The 27432-nt window shown below is 35.4% G+C and overlaps 2 protein-coding genes across 3 annotated transcripts; one reads left to right on the plus strand and one right to left on the minus strand.

The window, feature by feature from the left end:
• Positions 1–2592: 2592 nt before the first annotated feature.
• LOC133862540 (protein IQ-domain 26-like) lies at positions 2593–6102 on the plus strand. 2 transcript variants are annotated; one of them, XM_062298371.1, is made up of 5 exons: positions 2593–2867; positions 3391–3453; positions 3802–4292; positions 4932–5138; positions 5236–6102. In XM_062298371.1, the coding sequence occupies exons 3-5, from the start codon at positions 3876–3878 to the stop codon at positions 5812–5814; spliced, it is 1203 nt and encodes a 400-aa protein (XP_062154355.1). In that variant the 5' UTR covers positions 2593–2867; positions 3391–3453; positions 3802–3875; the 3' UTR covers positions 5815–6102. The 2 variants fall into 2 exon arrangements, with proteins under 2 accessions (XP_062154355.1, XP_062154356.1); XM_062298372.1 differs by lacking the exon at positions 2593–2867 and adding an exon at positions 2899–3267.
• A 10403-nt stretch (positions 6103–16505) lies between these two features.
• On the minus strand, positions 16506–17376 carry LOC133864765 (protein OXIDATIVE STRESS 3-like). Its single transcript, XM_062301179.1, has 2 exons — positions 17035–17376; positions 16506–16874 (listed from the first exon to the last, which is right to left on the minus strand). Exons 1-2 carry the CDS (start codon positions 17295–17297, stop codon positions 16637–16639), a joined length of 501 nt encoding a protein of 166 aa, XP_062157163.1. The 5' UTR covers positions 17298–17376; the 3' UTR covers positions 16506–16636.
• Between the last annotated feature and the right edge of the window lie 10056 nt (positions 17377–27432).

Raw genomic sequence — 27432 nt, forward strand, 5'->3', positions numbered from 1 at the left:
AGTGGAAAAAAAAAGTATTTTGAAATGGTTTTTTTTTTTGTTGCCACGATAACATGTCATATATTTAATACTTAGCATTTTTCACATCATTTGATGTAAAAAATGGCTTGAATTTACATAATTTGAGAATATCAAAATTTTTTAAAATTGTAGAGGATCATAATTCCAGAAAAAATAGATGCTCCCTAGACCTAGAAGGACTTCTCATAGTTGCCGTACGAGAATGGAAAAGATTAGCAAAAAAAAAAATAGTTTATACAAATGAAAAGTGAAAATTATTTTACATTTTCTATATGTTTCGTGTGTTTGGAACCTTTTGGTAGTAATTTATTTTAAATAGTAATAAAAAAAATGATTGATGCGATATAAAATAAAAAGAAGTTTTGATTTTTTTTTTTTTTGGTAATAAAAAGTGAAAAAATATTAATAAAAAGTAATTGATATGATATAAAAAGTGATAAAAGTCATTAAAAAAATTATTGATGTGATATAAAAAAAAAAAAAAAAAAAGTTGTACAATAATAAGAATGTTTCGAAATTGATTTTTTTTTTTTTAAATAAAAAAAGGAAGGGTTTGCATAATAAAGTTGTTATTTTTCTTAGGGTGCGTTTGAAATTGCGACTTCGTAGAGAAAAAATGCGATTTTAAACCAAATCCTCGAAAATGAACTGTTTGGAAACTGCGTTTTTAAAAAATTGCGATTTGAAAACGCAGAAAAGTGCTGATTCAAATTGCAAGCAATGCGGAACTTTTATGAAAACATAGTTTTTAAAAGGCTAATTTGTGATTTTAAAGGCCAAACTGCGATTTTGTCAAACACTTAACTGCGTTTTTAAAAATTACGTTTTTAAATCACTCATTTTTAAATCGTACTTTTTGAAATTATAAACCCAAACGGACTCTTAGTTACTGAAAATATTTTCAAGTTGACATATAGGTTACACTATGCCAAATATTAAAAAAAGAAAAAAGAAAAAAGAAAATATATATATATATATATATATATATTTTTTTTTTTTTTTCAGAAAAATCTACGCCAAAAAAAATTGGGCCTAGGATTACAATGCAAATCATCAGAGATGGACCGACCCAAGGCAAATGAAAGCTCCAAATTTTACGTAGTGGGAGAACGATTCCCACGGTGGACCAGGTGGGCTGGACTGAATTCTCTAAAACTCTACTCATCCCCACACCCAAAAGCAGATTTTGCAACTTTGAAGATGAGGATTTAAGAGGGTTCGGTATTGCGATTTCAAAAATTGTTTTAAAATTGTAGTCAATGAGGTAGGTTTTAAAAGGTCAAATTGCAGTTTTACAAAATGCAAAACTATGTTTTCAAAAATTTGCGTTTTTTTCAAATCCCAGGTTTTAAAATTTGTATTTTGAAATCGTACGATTTAAAATCAGAAACGGACGTAGGGATAAATATATAGTCACACATCTGAGGCATTAAGGCCGCTGGTCTTGTAATAAGAAAATGGTCCAAATGCATTAATGGAAGTTATAAGGAATGGGGGACCAAGTGTGGCAGCATCCACGAAAATGTCAATCTAGGATAGTCCTGGTCCAACGCTCCCAACAGCAACATGGACCACTTGAGCGTTAGAGTTTGGGTCATTTGGCAGTGGATGGGATGAATGAAAACGAATGCTTCTATTCTCAACTGTTTTGGGAGGGCAAATCAATTTTATTTGGATGCGGTAATTTTTTTTTTTTTTAAAATTTTTTAATCAAAAGATTGTTCTTCATAATTGCCCTTTTTACTGAAAATGTGAATTTCTTTCCATAGAGATGGGGAATAAGGTAGGAATCCACATTTTCTGGACTTTGGAAAGTGACCATAAATATGACTACGTGTTTCAGTTTCTCAAATATGCATGAGTGAGTCCATTGTATATGTAATAAGTGACATTGGTCTCTAGTTGGGCACTAAGCAAAGCAAGCACTTTACGAATTTTTTTAATCTTTTGCTATTACCATTCATGAGATTGTCGGGGGTTGTCGGTTGGGCATCCACCCCTTTGGGGTGGCTTAACCATCCGCGGCCACCTCTAGGGGTGACTGCGCGCTACTCTCGTTGGCTGGGGTGGGCATCTACTCATTTTCTCTCCTTTTTTTTTTTTTTTTTTTTTTTTAAAAAAAAAAATATATATATATATATATATATATATATATATATATATATATATATATATATATATATCTTTTTTTTTTATTATGATCGATGTGTGTCACTATTTTACTAGCATTAACATAATGTCTAATGAAATTTGTTAAAATATTTAACAAAATTTGATTCGAATGAGCGATTTGTAAATTAAACAAACCATAAGAATCTCTGAATTAATTTTAATATCATATAAAACAATTTGTAATGTAGTTGAATTAATTTTAATATCATATAAAACGATTTGTAATGTAGTTCAATTACTTGGACCAATGTACAATTTTTCGAAAAATAAATAAGAGGTCCTTTTCAAAGTGGAGTGAATACCTCAATTACCACTTGTAAAATCCCATTAATATATTGTTTATTTGGTAACAAAAATCATTTTGGATATCCCAAGAACTAGGAAAACCGAAAGCTGGACATTTATTACTTTATTTCCAAATCAATTTCGATCTGCTTTAATTGCCACACCTCTAGGGAGGGAGAGGGAGAACCTTTTTCATCCAAAGGCATATTGTTTCAGAGATTTCCTGCAGAAGCAATGGCAGAGGGATTGAGTAGGAATCTTGGAAAGTACAGTTGGAAATTTTTTCTGGAATCACTGTGAGTGATACGGAGACTGAAAGATCTTCCCGAACCCAAAAAAGAAAGCGAAGTCTCAGCTTTTTGGGGCTCATTGTTTGGGACAAAGAGAAGGTAATAAAATAGCGCTTTTAGTGGAAATAGGCTTAAATGGCTTTGTTCAGTGAACTCGTACAACACAGAAGAGAGATGGAGATGAGAGAAAATTATGGCTTTGAAACTGTCATAGAGTTGTAGAAGATAGCGAGAGTCAGAGAGAGGAAGATACTCAAAAGAGGTTTGAAAGCGCAGCATAAAAAAGTGGAGAGATTCACGGGATTGTCAGTGGGTATCTTTCATTTGTAGTACACGTTGCTCCAGGAAGTTTAGATAGAGAGAGAGAGAGAGAGAGATTAGGAGAGAAAATTCTTTTTTCTTGGCGAGAAAATTTAGAAAGAGAAATATAAAGGGGAGGGGTTTGTGCTTTTTGTAGGTGGGGGGTGTGAAATCGGCGCTGTTTTTTGAATTTTAGAAGGTGGGTGTGTTTTTGTCTGTAATTCTTGTTTGTTTACAAGGGGTTAGTTTCTGATGCTGTATTTTTTTAATGGGTTTGAGCCCTCTGTATATTTCTGTGACATCTTTTTGTCTTGTAATGCAGTTCTTCACGGGGTGCTGTCAGAATTTCTTTTCAAAATCAAAAAAACCCCCCAATCTTTATAAGGTTTGGATTCGTTTTGCTTTGTTAATCTTATGCTCCCCCCACCCTGCTCACTTCTCCTCTCTGCTTCAAACCTGTAAAGATTCTAAGATCTTACAGGTTGTTTCTTATCATTAAACAAACAGCTGGGTTTTGGCCATAGTTTTTGGAATATTAGATTCTTGCTCATTGAAATAGTTTTTGAAATATTTCTCTAGGATTTTCTTCTGGATCATTGTTTCTCTCTCTAGTTTTCGATTCAAATTCTTGGGAGGGAAAAAATGGGGGCTTGTTGTTAGTTGTTTTTGCCCCAATAAACGCCACCTGAGTTTTTTGACTTTGGACCTAACGTTTTATTATTTATCTCTCTAGGACTTTTTGGCTGTTTATTTTTCTCCCTCTAGCTTGCCACTTCAAATTCCCACTACAGACACAGAAAAGAAAACATGGGGAAGGCTACAAGGTGGTTGAAGGGCTTGTTGGGGATGAAGAAGGATAAGACTCATGTGGAGAATTCAGGTCCATTGCCTGGAGACAGGAAGGAGAAGAAACGGTGGAGTTTTGCCAAGTCTCCAAGGGATTCCAGCGCAGTTGGTCAGTCGCCGGTGAGCGTTCCGGGTAATATGTCAGTCCCAGATGCTGCTTGGATCAGATCCTATATGGCTGAGTCAGAGAAGCAGCAGAATAAGCACGCAATTGCGGTGGCCGCCGCAACGGCAGCTGCGGCCGATGCTGCTGTGGCCGCTGCCCAGGCGGCGGTGGCGGTTGTGCGGCTTACAAGCCAGGGCAGGGGAACTTTGTTTAACGGAGGGAGGGAGAGGTGGGCTGCTGTGAAGATTCAGACTGTTTTTAGGGGTTGTTTGGTAAGTGGGTTTTGAATTTTGTTTACATTTTTTTGGAACTTCAAATGGATCTCAGAACTCAGAAGTCAATTGGTCTAATTTTCAATTCGTTTTTTTTTTCTACGTTGTGATGAAATGTTTCTTGACACACGTCCGTTGCAGTCTCAAAAGTACTTTTCTTAGTTCTTACATTTGTCTGCTCCCTAAAGTTGGAAATCTGGTTTCAAAAAGCCAATGGAACAGTACAAGTGTTTGTTGGCCAATAGGAAGGTACATTTGTTGTTCACTTTGCTGTTGACTTGGCCAATCATTCTGCTTCTCTTTTAATCTTTTTCCCCCTTTTGGTCACCTATTTTGAGAATCTGAAATTTCGAAATTTGAAAGTTTGTTTTTCCGAGATGGGTCATCTTTGTTTTTCCTGTTTCTTTCCCCATGATTCAATTTTGGTGCTTGTTCCTTTCATGATTTATGCACTTTTTGTTTGTAATATGGGTCTTCCTTTTTTTTGGTAATTCTTTCTCTTCTGCCTTCTGTATTTGGCATTGCTTTCTTATGTTCTCCATGATATTCTTCTTGGGCTAGTAGCATAAATGTCATTGCCCTTTTGTACTGGTACAGAAGTTCTTTAATCTTCTGCTGAAAATTTTTGCTCACTGTCAGGCCCGAAAAGCACTTCGAGCTCTAAAAGGACTGGTCAAGTTACAGGCGCTCGTTAAAGGCTATCTCGTCCGTAAACGGGCTACTGCAACTCTCCATAGCATGCAAGCTCTTATAAGAGCTCAGGCTGCTGTTCGATCACAGCGTGCGCGTCGGTCTCTCAACAAAGAGAACAGATTTTATCCGGAAATTCGATCCCGGAAATCCATTGTAAGAACATTACCAATTCCTGATCATAAAATGGTGCTAGTGTATCTATATGATGGTCTAGAAGTGAGTCTCTAATTGATTTGTTTCTGATTGTCAGGAAAAGTTTGATGAAACAAGAAGTGAATTTCACAGCAAGAGGCTATCTGCATCTTATGATGCTTCAATGAACGCTTTTGATGAAAGCCCAAAAATTGTCGAAATTGACACTTGCAAACCCAGATCAAGATCTCGAAGAATCAACACCGTGTTGTGTGAATTTGGTGAAGACCTGCCTTACCAAACGATCTCATCGCCTCTTCCGTGTCCGATTCCTGCTCGTATATCGGTGCCAGATTGCCGTAACCTTCATGACTTTGAATGGTACTTCAATGGTGATGAATGTAAGTTTGCTACTGCTCAGAGCACTCCTCGAATCCAGTCTAACGCTCCGGCTACACCGGTGAAGAGTGTCTGTGGAGACAGTTTCTTCAGACCTTACTCGAACTTCCCTAACTACATGGCGAGCACGCAATCTTTTAAGGCCAAATTGAGGTCTCACAGTGCACCAAAGCAAAGACCGGAGCCAGGGCCAAAGAAGAGGCTTTCACTGAACGAAATTCTGGCAGCACGAAACAGCATTAGCAGTGTTAGAATGCAGCGTTCTTTTTCCCAAGTTGAAGAGGAAGAAGATTTTTGAGAAAATTGTTGTTAAGAGGTCCTCTTGTGTTTGTTAGGGAGAAACCAGTGGGGGATTTCTGTTTTAAATGTTTCTCTTGAGCTTATTTTTCCACTCTTGTGTGAACTGTGAACAACAAATAGGATAGAGCACAGGGTCCTGTAAATTCTTCTAAAACAGTTCTTACTGAATTATGCCTTATGGAAACGAAATATCTTTTTTCCCTCCAATTCAAGGACTGGGAGGCTCGGGATCATAAGATACGACCGTAGGTTTAGCCTCTTCGTAGCTCTTTACACTTATTTATTATTCTAATCTCACAAAGGATTCATGCGACGTGTTTTAAGTAATTTTTTTTTATGCCAATCACTCAATATATTTTTTTTAAAAAAAGTCATGTTAGCCAGCGAAATAAATCAGTCCAGAGAATAACGCTACTCATTTATTCTAAACTAATCTTTAAACAAATAATGCAGGGTTGGGATATTTTGAGAAGTTCAAATTTGGGAGCAGAAGTCCTCAGGTAGAAGTTTTCTGTTTAAATTATTTTCCAACATTGAAGCTGGTCCCCCATTTTGAATCCCCTGGCTTCCCACCAATGGACGTTTTCCACGAAGCTTCCTTGTAGGTGTCGCTGATCCAGCTCTGGCCAGCTTGATCTACACTGGCCACAGTGAAACTTATCTCTCTCTCTCTCTCTCTCATTTTACCTAAATTAAGATGTTTTTTGAAGGAGTTATTTTATTGGATTTGTTTATTTGAGAAGGGAAAACATATATAATCGGTCCGCGGGGGAAAAATCTGAGCCTGTAGATCTGCTTGATTAAGTTTAGTGTTTTTTATATTGTCCGATAATTTCTGCCCTTTAACGGGAAAAGAACATGTTCATAAATAGCAAAAACAACCACGTCAAAACAGTTTTGCGCTTTCAGATTTCAATCCTAGAATGATGTTGAAATCCCTACCATATATGTAACAAAACAGTAGTTACAATCCAAAGGCTGACAGGCGACAGGCTCAGCCAACCAGAAAAAGATGAACATTTACACCGGCCACCTTCCTACTATGGAACATGCACGAAAGTTGCAATCACTATTTCCCAATTAATTAAATTTATTTGTACAAATGAGTTTTATATAGTTATCTCATAATGTACTACCTAAATTCAAGTGATTTGTACAGCTGAAAATAAACTTTTTAAAAAAGGTTAATAAGAATCTACAACAATGTAATAGGAGGAATACTACATATCATCTCTTTGTCTTCCTTTTATCTCCTCAAAATTGATGTGACTCTTAACATCACATATGAAAAAATACATGTAAGGCTTATTTGTCCAAATAAATGGCCAACCAATTTAAAATCTCTTTGGATAAATAAAGGATAAAGGATAGAATTTCTTTCAACGAAATTGTAAATTTTCAAATTTTGAGAATTACTTCTTTTAACATCGAACAATGTAAAAAATGATACCCATTAAAAATGTGACAAGTTATTAATGCGAATTTTTCGTCAAGTTTTTACGTTTTATATCGTAAAAAAACTTTTAAGTAAAAAATAGTCATTTGATTAACACAAGAAAAAGAGTCTTTTTAAAAATAAAAATAAAAAAAATTAATTACCCTAATAACATGCCATTTTTTTTTATAAATAATATCTTTTAAGCCGTTGGATTCCATTAATGATTTGAATTCACCTTATTTTTTAAATTAGTGTGGATCCTAGCCCATAAATAAATCTCATAAAAACTATTTCTAAATCTGAATCTGCTGACACATTTTTGAATAGCAAATTAATAGATACGAAAGAAAGGCTTTAATTCCACCCCTCACTCTCTCTCTTTCACATATATATATAGTAACCATGAATGCCCTTGATGATCATAACTTTCTTACAGCAATGATTAGAGGTTTTGATTTGATTGATGGGTTTTCCGGGGTTTTGCTTGCATCAGCTTGACATGACTCACACACTTGTTTTCTTGTAATAAATAGTTGTAAAAAGAAGGAAAAAAGTTAATAATAATAAGGGGCAATTTGGGTAACTGTGCCGGTCTTTGACCAAATTATTATCCCCTAAGCCCTAAATAAGCCAGCCATACATCATCCATATCCATACGCCCGTTTCGTGCAGCGTGTCGTTAAGGTCCTTCCCACTTCCCTGACTTGTCTTTCGACAATAATAATGATCCCACACTTGCCCTCATCTCTTTCCTTTTTTCTTTTTTTAAAGAATTTTGTTAATAGTTTCATTTTAAAAATAGAAAATATTTTTTAAAAACAAATATAAGCAACTTTTTTCAATAATAAACGAAACCTTTGTACAGGATAGATTTTTGTGTGATGCATCATTAAATAAATAATCAAATCGAGTCTCATAAATTTAACAGTAAATTTAAAATTTAATTATATATAAATGTGTAAAAGATATATATATCATTTTTATTTTGTCAAATTATATATTATTTCTTTTTTATTCCGGAGATTGGAGTTGAAATATAATTCTAATTTTTTATATCTTGAATTAATTAAAGGTAATGGTAATGAATTCAACCTCAAATTAATGATAATTTCTTCTTCACGAGAATAACGAAGGATGATGAGATCTTAAGTTCAAAATTCATTAAAAAACCGGTATGTCTCTTCTGATCCAAACACTGAAACACAAATTTTTTAATGCAATTGTTTATTGGAAGTGCTTCGTACGAGAATATGGTGGCCAAATATGTTTGGTCGAGCTGCTGTGCTCTCCTCATCCCGTTATGGTGTTCAAAAAATATAAAATATTCCTATGCTTTTGAAAAAGTCGAGATTCTTGTATTAATCTATTAAAATACTGATTAATTAATGCAAATCTAGGGTTAGTTTCTAGAGCTTTGTACATTGAAACTTTGAATTTTGAAAAGGAGGTGTGTCTGGATTTGATTAAAACAGATTTACAAAGAAAAAAAATTGTTATTAGTCAAATTATGCATTAATTACTCTACAAATTCCCATTTAGATGGGAAACTACAAAATATTGAAAAAGTGTCTTAAAAGTCCATCTTTGACCATCTCGGAACGTGGCTTTTAGGCTTTGAGAGGATGGACATTATTGGCATTCTAGGGAAAATAACAATAGTGGGGATGGCCTAAACTATGCTTTATTTGCGAACTATTCAAAAGAAATATATTTTATTCTACAATAAACATCTACCGCCGAACTTTTTGTCCGTATGGTAAGGTCCTTTCGAATTGTCTAAGGTTTCCACTTTCCACTACCTTAGCCATTTTCTTGTGGATCCAAATCTTCTTGCTATAGGTTGGACCATCAATTAAGGAGGGAAAAAGGGTCTTTAATTCTTTTATGAAACTACAAAAGACAAAGATATAAAGAACAATTAAATAAGGTATAAATAATAGGGTTATTAAATTTTGACACGATTTATGTATTTGACTCAAACTTAACATGAAATTAGTGAGTTTCGAATTAAGAGCCTTGATTCGTTTAATTGAATAAGTTGGATTATGGTTGATTTGACATGACCTGCGAATCCAACTTAAAACTTGCGGGTTAGGATTAAGGGATTTAACTCGTTTAATTAAGTGGGTCAGATTATGATTGACCTATATAGTCTTATACTCATACTTTAACATGATCCAAACTTGACAACAAATACGAATTAAGACCCTTAAAAGAAAGAAAAATAATAAAATTGGCGTAATTTATACAATTAGTGTAATACAGTGAGATGCTATTGGTTTTGGCATGTCCAAGATGGTGTTGTTGCTGCCATGCCTAGCTGCAACGGTATGGACAAGCGGTTCAATGCACAAACTTTTGAAGATGTGGTCCTAGAAGGCAGCCGGACAACCACTAGTTTGGGTCATGGCTTCTGACAATGGGTACTACCAAAACATTAAACAATTAAGATAATAATAATAATATCTTAAGGTAAGCCATCATGTTTGCTTTATGCTTACGTGAATGTATCTTCTAAAGGGGGTGTGTTCATCATTCACCAGGCACCCGCTTATCGAAGCACATAATTTTTCTTATACCCCATTCTTTGTTTTCATCATTTTAACTCTTTCTCTTTTTTTAATTTTTATTTTTTTGTTTGCTCTTAATATCATACAGAAATTCTATTATAGCCATCACATGCACAATGCATGTGCCTACCACTCATATATGTTAAGAGATTTGATCCCCTCGGGTCGGTGTTTAGTTCTTGACGATGACCGAATCAACGGTCATACATACAAAGTCTTTGTATCCATCACTCATTAAGATCCCGTTTACAAATGGGTTGAAAAATATAGTTTTTATCTATTAAAAATAAAAAGAAAGTTAAAAAAAGCTTTTTAAAGAAAACACTTTTGAAGTAGCTAAAAACAATTACAAATCCGCTGTAAGAACACTAGTAGTAGATGCCCTATAAATAGTTCTATTCCCTAAAATAAGGAAAATTTTAAAAAAATATGCAAAATATGAGCCACAGCAACTTCCTTATTTTAGATGAGGTTCCTTGGGAAGCTACAGTACTTCCCAATACATTGGGAAGCACTGTAGCTTCCTAATCCAATATTTTATTGGCACAAAAGGTTTTATCTCTCCTCCCACACGCCTTCTCTCTTTGTCTCATCCTTCAGAAAAACGCTTCACCTTCCTTCAACTCATGAGAAGGTGTTCCAGTAGCAGTGAACATTAGAGTTTTGTAGGATGAGGGGTCCCATCGTCGGTGACAAGGGTCCCGCAGGAGGAGGTGCCGATGCCGCCGCAACACCACGATAATAAATAGGATTAATTCTTCTCGGTGGACACCATGGCACGGGACAACCTTGAGCAACGCGCCGCCGCTGGAGGAGGTGGGCATGAGGAACGGGGAGACTGAGCGGATGGTGACCCAAACCAGCAACCATAGCTCATCGCCACGACGAAATGAAATCTCCCGGGATTTTGACTCCCCCTGTATGTTGTTTCGGTCTCAACTCATAGGCCGTCCTCAGTTGGGAATTTTCCAAGAAAGTCACATTTCCCAGTCAAATTCTTCTTGAGAAAATCCTCTAGTCTTTGATTTTCTTTCCCGATTGTTTCTAGTAATTTTGAGGTTCTCTTTTTACGTTATTGTTTTGATTGCAATTGAAGGTCGAGCTCGAGAAATTTAGAAATGGCACCTTCCGGAATAAAATGTGAAAAAAAAATAAAAAAAAATGAGGTGGAGGTGTACTGGATTTCACCTAGATTGATGTTGGAGGTTTTTGGGATGGTTTTGATTTGGGTGACTAAGGTTGGGGATGGAGCTGGTGGAGGGGATGGAATGGCGAAGTGGAATTGGTGGAGGGATGAGCGAATGCTTATGGAATATGGAATGAAGTTAAAAAGGAAAAAAGAAAAAAGAAAAAAGAAAGGTAAAAAATTATTATTTTAATATATAGGAAAAAATAAAAGGAAACTGTTGTGGAGTGTTTTTGTATAGGAAAAAAAAAAGTGGTTTGATTTCTTAAATTTTTTTTAAAATAAGAAAAATAGTTAAAAATTTGCTGCTAATGCTCTAAGAAAGTCACTACCAAATAGAAGCCACCTCGTCAGGTCCAATCAATTGTAACCTAATCACAATCATCTCTTTTTCTTGATGCCCATTTTTTTTTCGGCCCCATATTAGTTTCTTGGTTACGTGTCTTAATGTCTAGCCAGCTGGATTCAGTGCATTCTGTTAGTATTTTATTCTTTTTAAAAAACTTTACATCGATCAATAAAGCAAATTTTTGGTTCAATATATACATGTTCCCTTAACCAAATTTTCGGTTCGGTTTGCGTCCCCACACTCCTGTCCTTCACCTGATTTAGAGAAGTGGACTCATTTAATTGAAGGTTGTTACAAAATCAATTTTGGCTCAAGCAGCTATCTGTCGTGACTTTCATGGTCGTATTATTAAAGGCTATTTCTCATATTAGCCATCAATGTGATCCTGTTTATGGTGAAGTCATTGCTGTTAGACTTGTAGTCTCATTAACAGTCTCTCTAAACCTTAAAGTTTCCCTCAATTCTATTGTTGTGATCTTGGCATTGCAAAAAATTCCTCACGAATCCTTGACTAAAAGATCGTAGATTTGATTTCTAACTCAGTTTTCATTATCCTGTTTTCTTTTATTAGAAATGCTCAAAAAGTTCACAAAAGTGCTAACTTCTGCGTCTATTATGTGATTTGTCTACATTCTTACTTGTTTTTCCCTTCCTTTCTCTTTCTCCATTTGTAGCGACAAAGATCCACCTTCTTCTCTTTAAATTGCACGTTTCCCTATTTTAGATGAATTTTCAACATTTGTTAGAATATATGCGAAATCAATTAAATTGATCTAGTCACAAGCTCTCACACATATCACCAGGATCCAAATGTGGTTCTTGCAAATTCTTCTATGCCAACAGTATCCTTCTTATTCTAGTTCAGGAGCAACTATATTTACTCTATTCGAACTTAATTACAGTCAATTTGCAATCGCCTCGTCAAATTTTAAAAAGTGATAATTAATCCCCTCAAACTATTCATGACAATCAGTTTGCTCTCTGTTAGAATTTCCTGTTAACATGAACTAAAATATATCACGTGACCTACATATGATTGTCCGTCCATTGTACACCCCCCATTAGATGTGTCAAAATGTAATTACGCCATTAGATTAAAAAAACCTCCCCTAGCGAGGGCACTCTATGAAGGGATCAGGACCCCTTATAATTTAAAAAAAAAAAAAAAATGAGATTTTCAAATTATGTGAATTTAGGTTGTTTCATGCATCGAATGACATGAAAAATACTACATATTAAAAATGTGACATGTTACTAATGAGAATTGAGTATATTTTTATCAAGTTTTTAAACTTTATGTCGTATAAAAGTTTTGAACACAAAATTGTCTTTCGATTTAATAAAGAAGCGTCTCTTCAAAAGTGAAGAAAATACATTTTGGAATGATTTTTTTTTTGCCTCGATAAAATTGTCATATCTTTAATATGTAGCATTTTTCATGTCATTCGATGTAAAAAATAACTTGAATTAACATAATTTGAGAATCTCAAATTTCTTTAAAATTGTAAATGATTATAATCCCTCTACGGAGACCCACGGTGAGGCCATCGAGACCGGAGAGCCACAAACGGTGTGTAATACTAATTACCCTACAAAAGATAAAAAGCAAGTTGGCTTCTTTTGCACCCAGTTTGGAGAAAAAGCCCAAAGAAAGTAAAAGGGGCTAATTAAATTCATCAATTTTGGGAAAAAGAGAAATTGGGCCTAGATTTTGGATTTAAGCTCATATGGGCTTAGAATGGGACTTAGACCTAAAAGCAAAATGAAAAATTTCAAGAATAAAATCAAATAGGCCTTCGAAACTTTAAATGGCCTTTTAAGAAAATGAGTTTAGTATCTTTCTAAAATTCAAGAGAAGTGTTTATTCCAATTTAAAATTATAAATGATTTATGAAAGTTGTACGTTGGCCCATTTAAAGAAAATATTTTACCAACGTAAAGGATTTTGGCCATTTGGAGAATTAAAAATAAAAATAAAAAAATGGGCTTAAACCTTTTGGAATTTGGAAGTTTAGGCCCACTGAAATTTTTGGTTTGGGCTTTGGGTTAAAAAGGAAAGGATTGGGCTAAGAAAAAAGTTGGATGGAACTTGAATTGGGGGCCTAACCCAAAGTTCTACCCATTGGGCCTTAGTGCAAAAAGAAAAAAAATAAAATAAAAATTTGGTAGGTGAGGGAGTGACACATCGGTGGCCATGTGTCTCACCCATCAAATAACCCATTTCATGCAACCAATCACAATGGTTGCATGAATCACTGACCTAATCAATGTAATCATGGGCTAGGCTTAAGGCCATGAAGGCCTAAAGACAGGTTTTAGAGGGAGAAAAAAGAAAGTATTTTAGCCTATTTAAAGAAAGAAGGAACTTTTTTTTTATTTTTTTTTTTATTTTTATAAATTTATAAATTCCCTCACCTTATTTGTTGATTTAGTTCATTGAAAAGTTGGTTTGATTTGAATAAATACCATATGATTTAGTTTGGAAGATTCGTTAATTCATTTTTGTTTGTTTCGAATGGATTGTTGGTTTGGATTTATGGGTATTTGGTTTGGATTTAATGGGCTTGATTTTGCATAGAACGTGGGCTTGGTCCTTCGGATCCATTAGGTTTGGATTTAATGATATTTTTGTAAGGTTTTCCATTAATTTCTAACAAAAGTAAGGTGAAATATTAATTACATTAATAAAAAATTATAAAAATAATCCAAAAGCTTGCGAGGAAGATCCTCCCTCACATGCTTTTGCTTTTTTGATAATTGTTTTTGTCCAACTTGTATTTTTTGTTTTACTTTTTTGGCATTTTTTTTTTTTTTAGAATATAACTGATATTTTACAAGTAATTGATCAAAAAGTTGGATAAAATATAGAGGAATGATATATTTTTGATAAATTCTACAAATGTAGATCTTTATTTGATAAAATTAAAAAAAGACAAGAGTTTTCCTCCGTATTAGATTGGAAGTGTAACGTCCTACCTTTTACAAAAAGGCATAAGTGAAAATTTTCGATTTTCACGTGACATTACGACGTCATCAGGGTTGAGATTTGACAGCGAAATATATATATTTTTTTTCTCAAAGACTTGAGAATATAAGACATTAGAGTTGACTGAATTACCTCAATATATAAATAATATAATTTGACGTTCTCACATAAAAATACACACAAAGTGTAAACATATGTGCCACATCTATATATTCCACTTCTCCATCAGAACCACCAGGGATAAATGAATATACTCAGACTTGAGCAGGGTTTTGTTGTTGATATCCACCTTCTTGCGACCTTAATTCTCCAATGGGATTTGTAAGGCAATGCTTTCAGAAATGACCAAACTTGCCACACTTGAAGCAGGTTGGGCCTGTCGTCCTACATCCTCCCCCCGTGCAGTTTTCCACACGTGTTACAGAGAGGTTTTTGATTCCCAAGTGTCGGTGGAAAACTTCTGCCAACATTTGGTTTGGAATCATACTCTATTACTGGCCTCTTTCTGAATATGATGTCTCCTGCTTTAATCGCCTTTTCAAGTCGTAGGCTACGGCTAATTCACAGATTCTTCTCTACACAAGAGATGCTACTTCCACTAACCTGGCGTAGTCTTTAATGTGGAGGCATATGACTCATTTGATTCGGGGGTTGAGACTATTCTCAAAGCGCTCCGCTTTCGATTCCTCATCTGTGATTAGGTTAGCGGCGAACTTAGCTAGTTCCATAAAATTGGCGGAGTATTGTTCCACCGACATGTTGCCCTAGACTAAGTTTTGGAACTCAATAGCTATAAGTTGTCTTTAAGCTTGGGGAAAGAATCGCATGTTGTATTCTATCTTGAACAAATCCCAAGTGATTACTGTCTCGCTTGGAGGTTCTAATTGCAACACTTCCTCGAGGTCTAGTGGAGGTGGCCGCACCCCTAAGGGCCCTAGTGGGTGCATGTGGCTTTGGCCAAAGTCACCACCATTTTGCCATTTGACGATGGCCAAACCACCCTCAGATTAGCCCAAAGCTATCGAGCCTCCCCCATAGGCCTAAATGGTGGTGGACGGCGGGTGGCTCGAGCCACCCCTTTGTTTTGTTTTTTTCTTGATTTTGACATTTAAGTTTTTAAAATTTTATTATTTTTTACTAAGGTATATGACAAGTGTTAAGATTTGATTAGTTTGACGTGAAATTTCGTTTGTTTTTTTGACAGCAGATGGACAAAGGTACTATTTGAGTATATGCCCATAAGCGAGATACCACCTGTGATTGAAAGTAAAACTGAGAAAAGAAAAAATAAAGCTGTTAAACTCAAGGGGTAAAAAAGTATTTAACCCATATATTAATCATGATATCCTATGTGAATACCGTACAGGGAGTTAGCTAGCGTGGTAGAGGAAAAAGCTCACTCTTCTTTGGTTGATCATTGGTGCTCTTCCCACCTAGTTAAGGCCTAGTACTGTTGTTATATATCTTGAGATTATTAAATAATGATTTTTATAGGTCATGAAAATGGAAATTTATCAATGGAGTCACCAACTGATATGTAGGGACAGACTTAAAACATATATCGTTGTGAAATGAGTGTGACAAATGGGTACGAACATGCAGGAATATTATTTCTCTAGTAAACCTCACATAATTGATTAAAAGTTCAAGTGACCTAGTGGTTAGGTTTGTGGTTTCGATGGAATATCACCCCTCGAGGTTTCGAGTTCAAATTCACATAGGTGCTACCTCTTTTTTGGGGCCAACTACTTGAGTATAGCCCGCAATTTAAGGTCAAATGCTCAGAGTGGCGTTAGACATTAGGCCAAAAATTAGTTTGCGATTCTTGGCGTAAGGCCTTTGTATTCGTGCTACACTACCATTATGTGTAGACCAATGCTGGGCCGAGACACGGCTATAGGTTGATAACCAGCTTCTACATTAATTTGTAAATGAATCTTGTGTTTTTTATTTTGAAATTTAATTCTTGCACTACACCATTACAACAACTCCTCACATGTCTGGGGTCCATCCCACACGTGAGGAGTTGTTGTACAGTTGCTGTATTGGTGTTATAAATCTAACATTTTCTTTTTATTTTTACCTCCTCTGAGTAAACACTACTTAAAAAAAAGGACCGGACACATAACAATCAACATTATGAATGTTGGCAGATTAATATAAAAGCTACAGCCGCAAAAGAAACTCATTATGTTTTTCATCAAATCGATCATGGTACGTAATAATTAATCTGCACATCAAAAGTTCTTCTGTATGGAATTGGAGGGGGTCTAGTAATACCCAAGAAACTTTCATCTTCTACTTGAAAAAGATAAAGATGACAAAGAAACTCTAGTTGATTTCTTAGAAATTGTTGCCTTGGGAAGGGTGTATGGTTTGTGGGCATCAAAGCTGCCCCCATAGCTCTTGGATGCTTTCATTTTTCTTCTATAAGGTGTTTCCTTCTTTGCAAGGTCTTCTATGCTCATCACCCTTGACAGAGATGTGAAAGACTGAGACTTGCCTTCATAGTACTTGGAAAGTCCTCTCCTGCATATACGTATTACAACTCCTATTAGCCTAAAACTCTAATATTTTGCAACAATCTTTCATGCTTTCACCCTTTCATGTACGTGTAGCCAAAAATAGTTTAGTTTCTGGAAAAAGGCATTTTCTTTTTACAAAATGCTAGCTTGATGAAGCTACTTACAGCTTGATGGGTAGATGGCCCATGAGCGAGGATGAAGAACAAGAAGTTGATGAAGACGCATCGTCCACTATGTCTGAGGATGATGTTGATCCACCAGACGCTGATCTTGAATCTTCAAGGGATGATGCCGATGATCTGATATTATCATCGTTATCATGAGATTCATGATCTTCCATGATCATACAGTCATCTTTATCTCCGGCATGGTCGTTGTATGGCGTGATTAATGGACGATGAAGCTTTTGTTTTCCACCTTCACTCATTGATAACAACAGATCTTGGGAAGAATATTTAAGTTGCTTATTATGAATATGGCTTCAAAGACATGCCAGCCATTTATACCTAGTTTGCACGCATGAGCTTAAACCATATATAGAAGTTGCACGCGTTTGAACAGTACGTGGGTTAGATTGTTACTTTTGGGAAAGTTGGAGCCATGACACCTAGTGCATGGAGATTCCATAACTTTGAGGTGACGTAGCACCATGTGTACAATGGCATTTTCTATATTTAGAGGTAGAATAGTGGCGGGCGCTCACCCGTAACAAGAAAAAAAAAGAAGAAGAGATAATTACCTTTAACCTTAACTACCGCTCATTTAAATATTGCTCGATCTCGCGAGCCGGCGGTTCGACATATGTTATACTCAACCTCCTTCAACTAATAGTCGTTAGCAAAAAATCCCATCCATTAGCCCCAAATCGTTAAATGGATGAAATTTTGACCACGTGCCGTTAATATTCATTTTTTAGACCTTATCTAACTCTTTTGTTCTAAAAAAGGAAAAGGAAAGATTTTTATTTTTTATTTATTTATTTTTTTTTAAAAAAAAAAGAAAGAAAAACCTTAGGTACTTTGGTTGAAGGAGGTTCAGTGTAATAGCCTTGGCATGCGACAGTTAATGTTGGCAATATGTAAATGAGTAGTAATTGAGGGGGCGGGGTTAAAGGAAATTAAAAAGAAGAAGAAGATGGATTACACATAAGAGAACAATTGTTGACAATACATATACGCGTGTATAAATGTTAAGTTGTACATCGAAAGACAACATCAATAAAAGTAGTTTTTTTTTAAAAAAAATGGTGATTTTTGCACACAACAAAAAAAAAAAAAAACAAAAAAAAGAAAGTGGCCGGCCACTGTATTTAGATTCTTTTCAGTTCAAACGAATTGGAAAGGAACCATTAATTTAAGTGAAAGGATAAAATTATCTAACAAATACAAAAAACAATTTTACCCTAATTTTTATACTAACCGACTAGGATCCTCGTCCAATGACGGAGAGAGGGGGGGGCCGGTGGGGGCCATGGCCCCCCCTCAACTCTTAAGAAAAAAAAATAAAAATTTAAAGATAAAACAAAAAAAATTAAATTAAGGTATTTTATTTTTAGAAGAATCAAATTAAGGGTTTTTTTTGCTTATTGCCCCTAGCAAGATTTTTTTTTTTTTTTTTTTTTTATTTTTTTTTCCTCCTTTCCTTTTATCATCTTTTCAATTATTGTCAAAACTTTTTCCTTTAATAGTTCACAGGTAGCAATGTACATGCCTGAGAAGGTAATGATGGAATGATCTTTACAAAGTTGTAGAGGCTTTGTTCAAAGTAAACGAAAAGGGTTTAGTAAAGTAGTGCATTGTAAGAAGACATGTGTGGATTTGAGGAGTTACAAGCTTGACCAAGCTCAATTTCTTAAGAATGTGTAGAAAAAATAACTGAGACCTTTTTATTTTATTTTATTTTTTTATTTTCTGAATCTTTGGACAACGGTTTTCTTTATTTATTTATTTATTTATTTTTTTCTAAAAACTCTTTTTACTTTTGCTTATTGTTTTTTAATTTGAATGGAATAATAAAAATATCAAAATTGGGTTATGTTTAATTTACTTAAGAAAAAAAATTATTTGGCCCCCTCCCATTAAAATGTCTGGCTCCGTCCCTATCCTCATCCAGTGGCAACCACGAGGGCATGCAAAATGTATGCACTTGAACCTTTGGCTAGCTAGGTCCTCAATTACTTTATGTAAATGGTTTGTTTTTTCTTTGTCAGTCATTACCTTATCTGAATGTTCAACATTATCTTCTCCTATGGTTTGAATTTATTGACGTTGCCCGTTGCTGATCGATTGTACTAGGACTCTAGGAGGAGTGGATAAGCTCTAGAGCGTTGAAGCCATCATCATAATTGGCCCCCACTACTAATTATTTATTATTATTTTATATATATATATATGGGATCATTTTGTCAATATTTTTATTTTTTTTTCCATCTATATGTGATATGCCTAAGGAGGGAGGCATAGGTTAGGTAGGTATAGCCTTATTCCAACAGCCCTTGGGTTGCCCCCATAAGAGACCAGAGATTTAATTAGTCAATTTGACCTGAAATTTTTCTTCTGAAATATTAATATATAACTCAATAGTCTATATCAAATTAGGGTCCAAAGAGATATTTCCAATTTCCTATTAGAAAAAAAAGAAAAAGAAAGAAGAAGTTAGATGTTTCCAGTTATATACATCATCCTTTGACCGTTTGACGGTTCAAACATTTATTAACAAACAATTTCAAAACAAAAATAGTGTTTTTTGTTTCTTTTTTATTAAAATAAAAATATTAACAAACAACTTCAAATTTAAAATACTAAAAAAAATACTCAAAATTATTTTCACTTTTATATCACATCAAAATATTTTTTCTTACAAGAGAACAAAAAACTACTCTCAAAACACATTAACAAACAACCAATAGTCTGTTTCTAGTCTAAAATTGGATAAGATAAACCTTAAATTCTCCTTCTAGTCTTTTGGAATCAATTTGTTTTCTTATCGGGAAGTTTATCTTTTTGTTTCTCTAAATAAAGCTATACTATGAATCATGGTGTATACTTAGTCTCCTTGAATGTTTATCTTAATTGCAATGTCTCATCAAATTAAAGAAAGTTGCAATTGTCCATACAAGCTACTAGTCCCTTTCACTTAATCCCACCGTAAGAATTTTATGTTAATTTGGACGAAAAAAGCTTGGAATGTCCACTATATTCCAGAGAGATTTGAAAAAAAAAAAATAAAAAAATAAAAAAATATGCCATTAAATAAATAATAAAAAAACCCCACGGCCAGCCGCCCATGGAGACCCACGGCCATGGAAACCATTTTCGGCTCAAGGCCAGAGGTTTTTTTTTTTTTTTTTTTTTTTTTTTTTTTTTTTTTTAAATATTAATTAATGGGTACGGGGACATTTTTATACCATTTTTTTTTTTTTTTTGTCTGATTTTAACTAAAAACCCTTAATCTTATAGAGGGGATGAAGTGAAAGGGAATGGTAATGTTCGAGGTCAATTGAAACACTTTTAGTTTAGGAGACATTACAATTAAGGTGATAGTTCAGGAGATCAAGTGTAATTTTTCTTATAATTAATTAATTTAATGCTTTGTTTGTTTCGGAGTAAAATGATTTCCGTCGTAAAATATTTTCAGGAAAGTCATTTTTCAGAAAAATATTTTTCGTCAAAATCATTTTCCAGTGTTTGGCACATACGGAAAATTACAAATGTTTTTTATTTTTTATTTTTTAAATATATTTTTATTCAATCATATTAATTTAAAAAAATAAAATTTTATACACAACATAAAAAATATTAATATAAAATAGTATAAAAATATTTTCTTTTATATTTGGCGAGGATTCTGGCAAAAGTGGTCGGAATCCGGCACAAAATGGCCGGATCCCGGCTAGTTGATCTGAAGTTGGCCGTCCTGGCCAGATCCCGGCTAGCTGGCCAAGATCCTGCCGTTCTGGGAGGTTTCCTGCCATAACTGCCGGATCAGGTAGGGTCCTGGCCAAACTGGTCAGAGATTCGGCCAGAACGGACGGATTCGGCCAGAACGATCGGATCCGTCCAGGATCTCGGCCAGATGGTCGGCCGTTTTGGCTAGATTCTGGCCAGTCTGGCCGGAATCTGGCACAGTATCACCGGAATCCAACGACGATAGCCAGATGTCGCCAGATTCCGACATCGATTGGTGTCAGAATCTGGCTTGTCGGAATCCGGCGATAATCAACTGCTTGAACGTAAAGGTCGACTGCGTCTGCCATCTATGGAAAATGATTTACGCTCTTAAAAAGCGTAAATCATTTTCCGAAATTTACTAAGTATTTTTTGTCAAACGGAAATCATTTTTCAGTTGACCATTATTTTCGCCCCTACCAAATACTGGAAAATGCCGAAATTATTTTACAAAAATAATTTTACGCCAAAACAAACGGAGCATAAGTTGCATTTAATAAGTAAAGGCTGACATTTTCCTCTTCTTCTTCTTTTTTTTTTTTTTTTTTTTTCTAAAAAGTTGTAGCAATGCAAATTTTTTTTTTTTTTAAAAAAAGGTTTTGTGGCATACAAAATAGGCACTTAAGAGTTGGTTTTGCTAATTATAAAAGGAGTGGTGCTCAACATATTGTTAGTGTTGGGTGGTCCCTCCTACGTGGGGACCAACCCTTGAGTCAACAAAAACAGAGGCGCATTCTCTGTTTCTGTTGGCAAGGAACAAGTCACGCATAATGCGTGACCTGTGTCTAAGGAAGAAAAAAAAAATTAAAAAAAGAAAAAAAGAAAATGCAAGCTGATTTTTCAGCTTGAGACACAGAGAGGGAAGAAGTTAGTTTTGAAAAAGGGCTCGAGCAAATAGTGAGGGAAGAGAGAAAAATAGTGTTTTTCACATAACCATTTTCTGTCAGAGATTGGAGGGTTATCTATGGTCTGATCTTGATGAAATTTCAGTTTGTTGTTCTTGACGACGAGGGCTACGCATTGACTAGTGTCGATCATTGGACTTCCTCTCTAGTTGCTCGGTTGTTTATTCCCACTTGGTGAGACCTTTCTTTGTTCTTGTTGGAATTCACTTTCAAAGTGATGAATTTATGTTTTAATCCAAGAATGTGTGTATTCTTGATGTGGTGATAACCTCTAGATATTGTTCTAGAGAAGACATTTGTAAGCCCATTATTGTTGATAGTGGAAGTTTTAACTAGACTAGGTCTCGTGGTTTTTCCCCTTATACCGAAGGGTTTTTCACTTATACAAATTTTGGTGTCTTGCTTGTGATGGTTGCTGGATTTATTTTTCTGCATCGTTCTTGGGTGAGTTGATATTTTTGATGCTAGATTGACTATTTAATTTGCACAAAGAGGGGTAGATAATTTCCGCTGTGATTTTGTTATTGGCCTTCACCCCCAACAAAGTGGTATCAGAGCTTTGGTTGTGAAATTGCTGTGTAAATTAAATGGAGGAGTCATCTAATAGCATGGTTAAACTCACAGCTTCCAATTATTCAATTTGGAAGACTATGATGAAAGATATTTTGTACTGTAAAGAATTGTTTGAGCCTATTGAGTTGAATGAGATTAAACCGGATGCCAAAATCGATGATGAATTGAAGAAATTAAATAGGAAAGCCGTTGGACATATTAGGCAATGGGTTGATCAAAGTGTCTTCCATCATGTAGCCAAAGAAGTTGATGCTTACTTACTTTGGTTGAAGTTAGAGAGTCTTTATGAGCGAAAGACTCCTCAGAATAAAGCTTTTATGATAAGAAGGCTTGTGAATTTGAAGTACAATTATGGGCAAAGTGTTACGGAGCATTTGAGTAATTTTCAAGGATTTTTGAATGAGTTGTCTACCATGAAACTTATGCTAGAAGATGAGGTGCAAGCATTACTTATGTTAAGTTCTTTGCCGGACAGTTGGGAAACCTTGGTAGTTGATAAGTGTCGAATGTTACACATTCAAGCCCCTTAACCTATATATGTTAATTCCTTAGCATTGTTATTTGTTTGATTTTGTGTTGTTTTATTGTTTTCAGGTTTTAAATAAAGATACAATTAATTCCGTTAATTTTGGGCTTAAAGCACACTTTGAGAAGACCTAGAAGATATGTTTAAGCTTAACCAATCATAATAGAATACCTATATGATGTGGTTAAGTTTAATCAAATCAAGTGAAGGATTAAATCGGAATTTCTCTACTAAGAGTCAAAATTGGATTGGATTCAAATTTGGATTCTGCATATGTCTCAGTGTTTAGATCATAACTTTTGCGTCAGATATCGGATTGCAATAAAATTGGTGGCGTTGGAAAGCTAATAAAATATTCAACAAATATGTCAGAAATAACTTTTCTCTAATTCGAACTTGTACTATGCTAAAATCGCGTCGCAATAAAGGACCGCAATTCTGGCCGAATTTGAAATCCTTTTCATACTTGGATTAAAGTTTCAATCTCCTACTTGGACAAGAAGACTCAAGAGACGATTTTTCTGGAATTCCAAGGGCTTCTAGGACTTGTGTGCTCCCTATAAATAGACCCCTAAGCTTCAAGAGAAGGTGTGCTTGGTGCTTGGTACTTGAGCTTGTGCTTAGATTTAGACAGAAAATTCTTCTTGGAGGCCTAACAAGTTGAAGAGGAGAATACCATGGCAGGAGGCCATCCCAGCACTACGATGAGCGGCTAAATTTCTAATAGAGTGTTGATGTAGCCTTTTCCAAGTAACGATGGTTTAATTGTATTTTAATTTGGGATTTTCTCTATGCATGATGGTTGTATAACTGTGAGAATTGATCTTAATTTTATATTCAATCATTATGAATTTCTTATCTTGTCTTAGAAAGTCTTTTATATTGATTGAACTCAATCCTTCATATTTTCTGTGATTATGTGAATGATTGTTATACAACGGTTTTAATTGATATATGATCAAGAGGATTAGATAGACCATGCCTAGGAAAGACGGATTGTACTACACCCTAGTTTAGTGTAATTTAGGTAGATAGTCCGTGCCAACCAAAGATGGGTTATACTATTCCATTGATTGTGTGTATATCCTATTAAAGACGTAGCTAGTCCATGCCTAGGGAAGACGGGTCGTACCGCATCTTAGTGGTTAGGTGGACGGTCCATGCCAACCGAAGATGGATTATACTTATTCTTTAGAGGTAATTTCTTGACTACTCGAGTGAGACGAGCCCTATATCATGCATAGTAAGAATTTTCCTTATTAATTTACGATTGATCATTGTTATGCGGTGAGTGGTGAAATCAATCCCCTATTCTTTACCTCATCCCTACTATCTTTAAATTTATGTCTTTTTACTTTTATGTATTTATTTTAAGAAAACAAAAACCAAATCAAACTTATTTTTAATTAAGTTATATTTAATCTCGATAAGCTTGATAATAATATCCCTGCAGTCCTTGAGGTTCGACACCCTCTCTATAGCCTTATCCTACAAGGATTCGTCCTATTGCGAGTGATTATTTATTATTGATATATTTTGGTAAACAAAAGACCACATCAGTAGTGTCACTCAGCGATTTGGCTCCTAATGGTGTGATGACTATGGTTATGGTAAAAGACAACATGTTTAATGAAGATGCAAGAAGAAAAGAGCAGGGTATTTCTTCTCATATAAAGGCACTTGTTACAGAAAAGCGGGGGAGAAGTAAAAGCAGAAAACCTCGTGGTGATGATAGTCGTGATAAGTCAAGGGGAAAGTCCAAGACAAGAAAAGAGATAAAATGCTTTCATTGTGGCAAGCCTGGGCATATGAAGAGAGAGTGCAGAAAATTTAAAAGGGAATAGTTGAAAGAAAAAGGTGAAGAACTGAAAGAAGAAAAAGACACTGCAGCAGTTACATTTGATGGTGATGATTTAGTAGTTTGTGAAGATGCCTATGTTAATCTCACACGTCATGAGTCTATGTGGGTAGTTGATATGGTAGCCTCCTTTCATATTACGCCACATAGAGATTTCTTCTCTTCCTACATTAGTGGCAATTTTGGTTGGGTCAGGATGGGAAATGAAGCAAAATGTGAAATTTTAGGCATGGGAGATATACAGTTAGAAACCAACATTGGGTGCAAATTGTTTTAAAAAATGTCAGATATGCTCTTGAGATGCGCTTCAGCTTGATTTCCATTGGGAAGCTCGATGATGAAGGCTACCATAATTACCTTGGAAGTAGACAATGGAAACTTTGTAAGGGTTCTCTTATTTTAGACAGGGAAAAGAAGATTAACACTCTCTACAAGACTGAAGCAAGATTAGTCAAGGGAGATATAAATGTTGTTCAGAATGAAACTTCCACTGAGCTATGGCACAAGAGGCTTGGTCACATGAATGAGAAGGGACTTCAAGTTTTTGCCAAGAAGTAGCTCCTATCTAATATCAAAGGTATGTCACTAATGCCCTGTACTCATTGTCTTATTGGAAAACAAAGAAGAGTTTTATTTCATATATCCCTTCCATTAAGAAAGACTAATATTCTTGATTTAGTTCACACTGATGTCTGCACTATGAATACTAAAACTCTTGGTGGTGCACTTTATTATGTGACATTTATTGATGATTACTCTATAAAAGTGTGGGTTTTTGCTTTGAAAACTAAAGATCAGGTGCTGGCTGTGTTCAAAGTCTTTCACATGAAGGTTGAAAGAGAAACTAAGAGGCAGCTGAAATGTGTTCGAGCAGATAATGGTGGTGAATACAGAGGTCCATTTGAAGAGTATTGCAGAAGCCATGGCATTAGGCTTGAGAAAACTGTGCCCAAGATTCCACAGCATAATGGCGTAACAGAGGGAATGAACAGAACTATTTGTGAAAGAATCAGGTGTATGCTCTCTCATGCAAAATTGGCTAAATCCTTTTGGGGTGAGGCAATGAAGACCGCAGTTGACTTGATCAATCTTTCTCCGTCAGTTCCTTTGAATTGTGACTTTCCTCAAAGGGTGTGGACATGGAAAGATGTTTCATTTGAGCACTTGAGAGTGTTTGGCTGCAGGGCATTTGTTCATGTTCCTAGAGATGAGAGGTCCAAGCTTGATAACAAGGCTAGATAGTGTATCTTCCTGGGTTATGGACATGCGGAGTTTGGTTACAGACTTTGGGATCCAGTTTCTAAGAAAATCATACAGAGCAGAGATGTTTTCTTTGAAGATCAAACCATTGAAGGCATGGAACGGACTAAAAAGCTAGAGTCTCTCTATGAAGAACATGTTGGTTTGGGTCCAGTTGTTCCTCCTTGTGTGACACATGATGAATATAGGAGAGATGTACAAGAAGAATAGGTTGCCACATTTGGTAGAAATGGTGAACCCGCAGTTAATAACGTGGAGTCAGAAGAGCACCTAGATCAAACTTCCTTAGAGCCATCCACTGGGATTCAGTTGAGAAGATCTACCAGAGAGCGCCAACCTTCCAAAAGATATTCAGTTGATGAGTATGTTTTATTTTCTGATGTGAGAGAGCCAGAAAGTTATCAAGAGGTTATGCTTCATGACCAGAAAAATGAGTGGCAAAAAGCCATGCAAGAATAGATGAAATCTTTGCATGAGAACCACACATATGATTTGGTGGAATTGCCTAAGGACAAGAGAGCACTCAAGAATAAATGAGTGTTCAGATGCAAGATTGAACCAAACAAATCACAACCAAGGTACAAGGCACAGTTGGTTGTGAAGGGGTTTAGTCAGAAGAAGGGTATTGACTTTGAAGAAATTTTTTCACTCGCTATGAAGATGTCTTCTATTAGAGTTGTTCTAGGTATGGCTGCCAATATGAATTTGGAGATTGAACAGCTTGATGTGAAGACTGCTTTTCCTTCATGGTGACTTGGAGGAGGAAATATATATGGAGCAACCAAAGGGGTTTACAACTAGAGGTAAGGAACATCTAGTGTATCATTTGAAAAAGAGCTTGTACGGACTCAAGCAATCACCGAGGCAATGGTACAAGAAATTTGATTCCTTCTTGGTTGAGCACGGGTATGACAGAACTACTTGTGATCATTGTGTATTTGTGAAGAAGTTCTCAGATGGAGAATTTATTATTCTTTTGCTATACATGGACGACATGTTGATAGTTGGTCGTGACACTAGCAAAATTGACAGATTGAAGGAGGAGTTGAGTAAGTCCTTTGCTATGAAGGACTTGGGACCCGCAAGACAGCTTCTTAGTATGAAGATCTCTCGTGACAGGAAAAATGGAAGATTGTGGCTATCACAAGAGAGTTATATTAAGAAGGTATTAGATAGGTTCAACATGAGCAAGACAAAACTGGTGAGCTCTCCACTTGCAGGTCATTTGAAGCTAAGTTCAAAGTAGAGTCCTACAAGTGAGAAAGAAAATGAAGAAATGAAGAAAGTGCCTTATGCTTCAGTTATGGGTAGCTTGATGTATGTCATGGTGTGCACAAGGCCTGATATCGCTCATGCTGTTGGAGTTGTCAGTCGGTTCCTTTCTAATACTAGCAAAGAACATTGGGCTGCTGTGAAATTGATTCTCAGGTATCTCAAAGGTACTTCGAGGGTATACTTGTGCTTCGATAATGGTAAGCAGGTGCTTGATGGGT

Source organism: Alnus glutinosa, chromosome 3, assembly GCF_958979055.1.
Source record: "Alnus glutinosa chromosome 3, dhAlnGlut1.1, whole genome shotgun sequence".
Classification (NCBI taxonomy): Eukaryota; Viridiplantae; Streptophyta; class Magnoliopsida; order Fagales; family Betulaceae; genus Alnus; species Alnus glutinosa.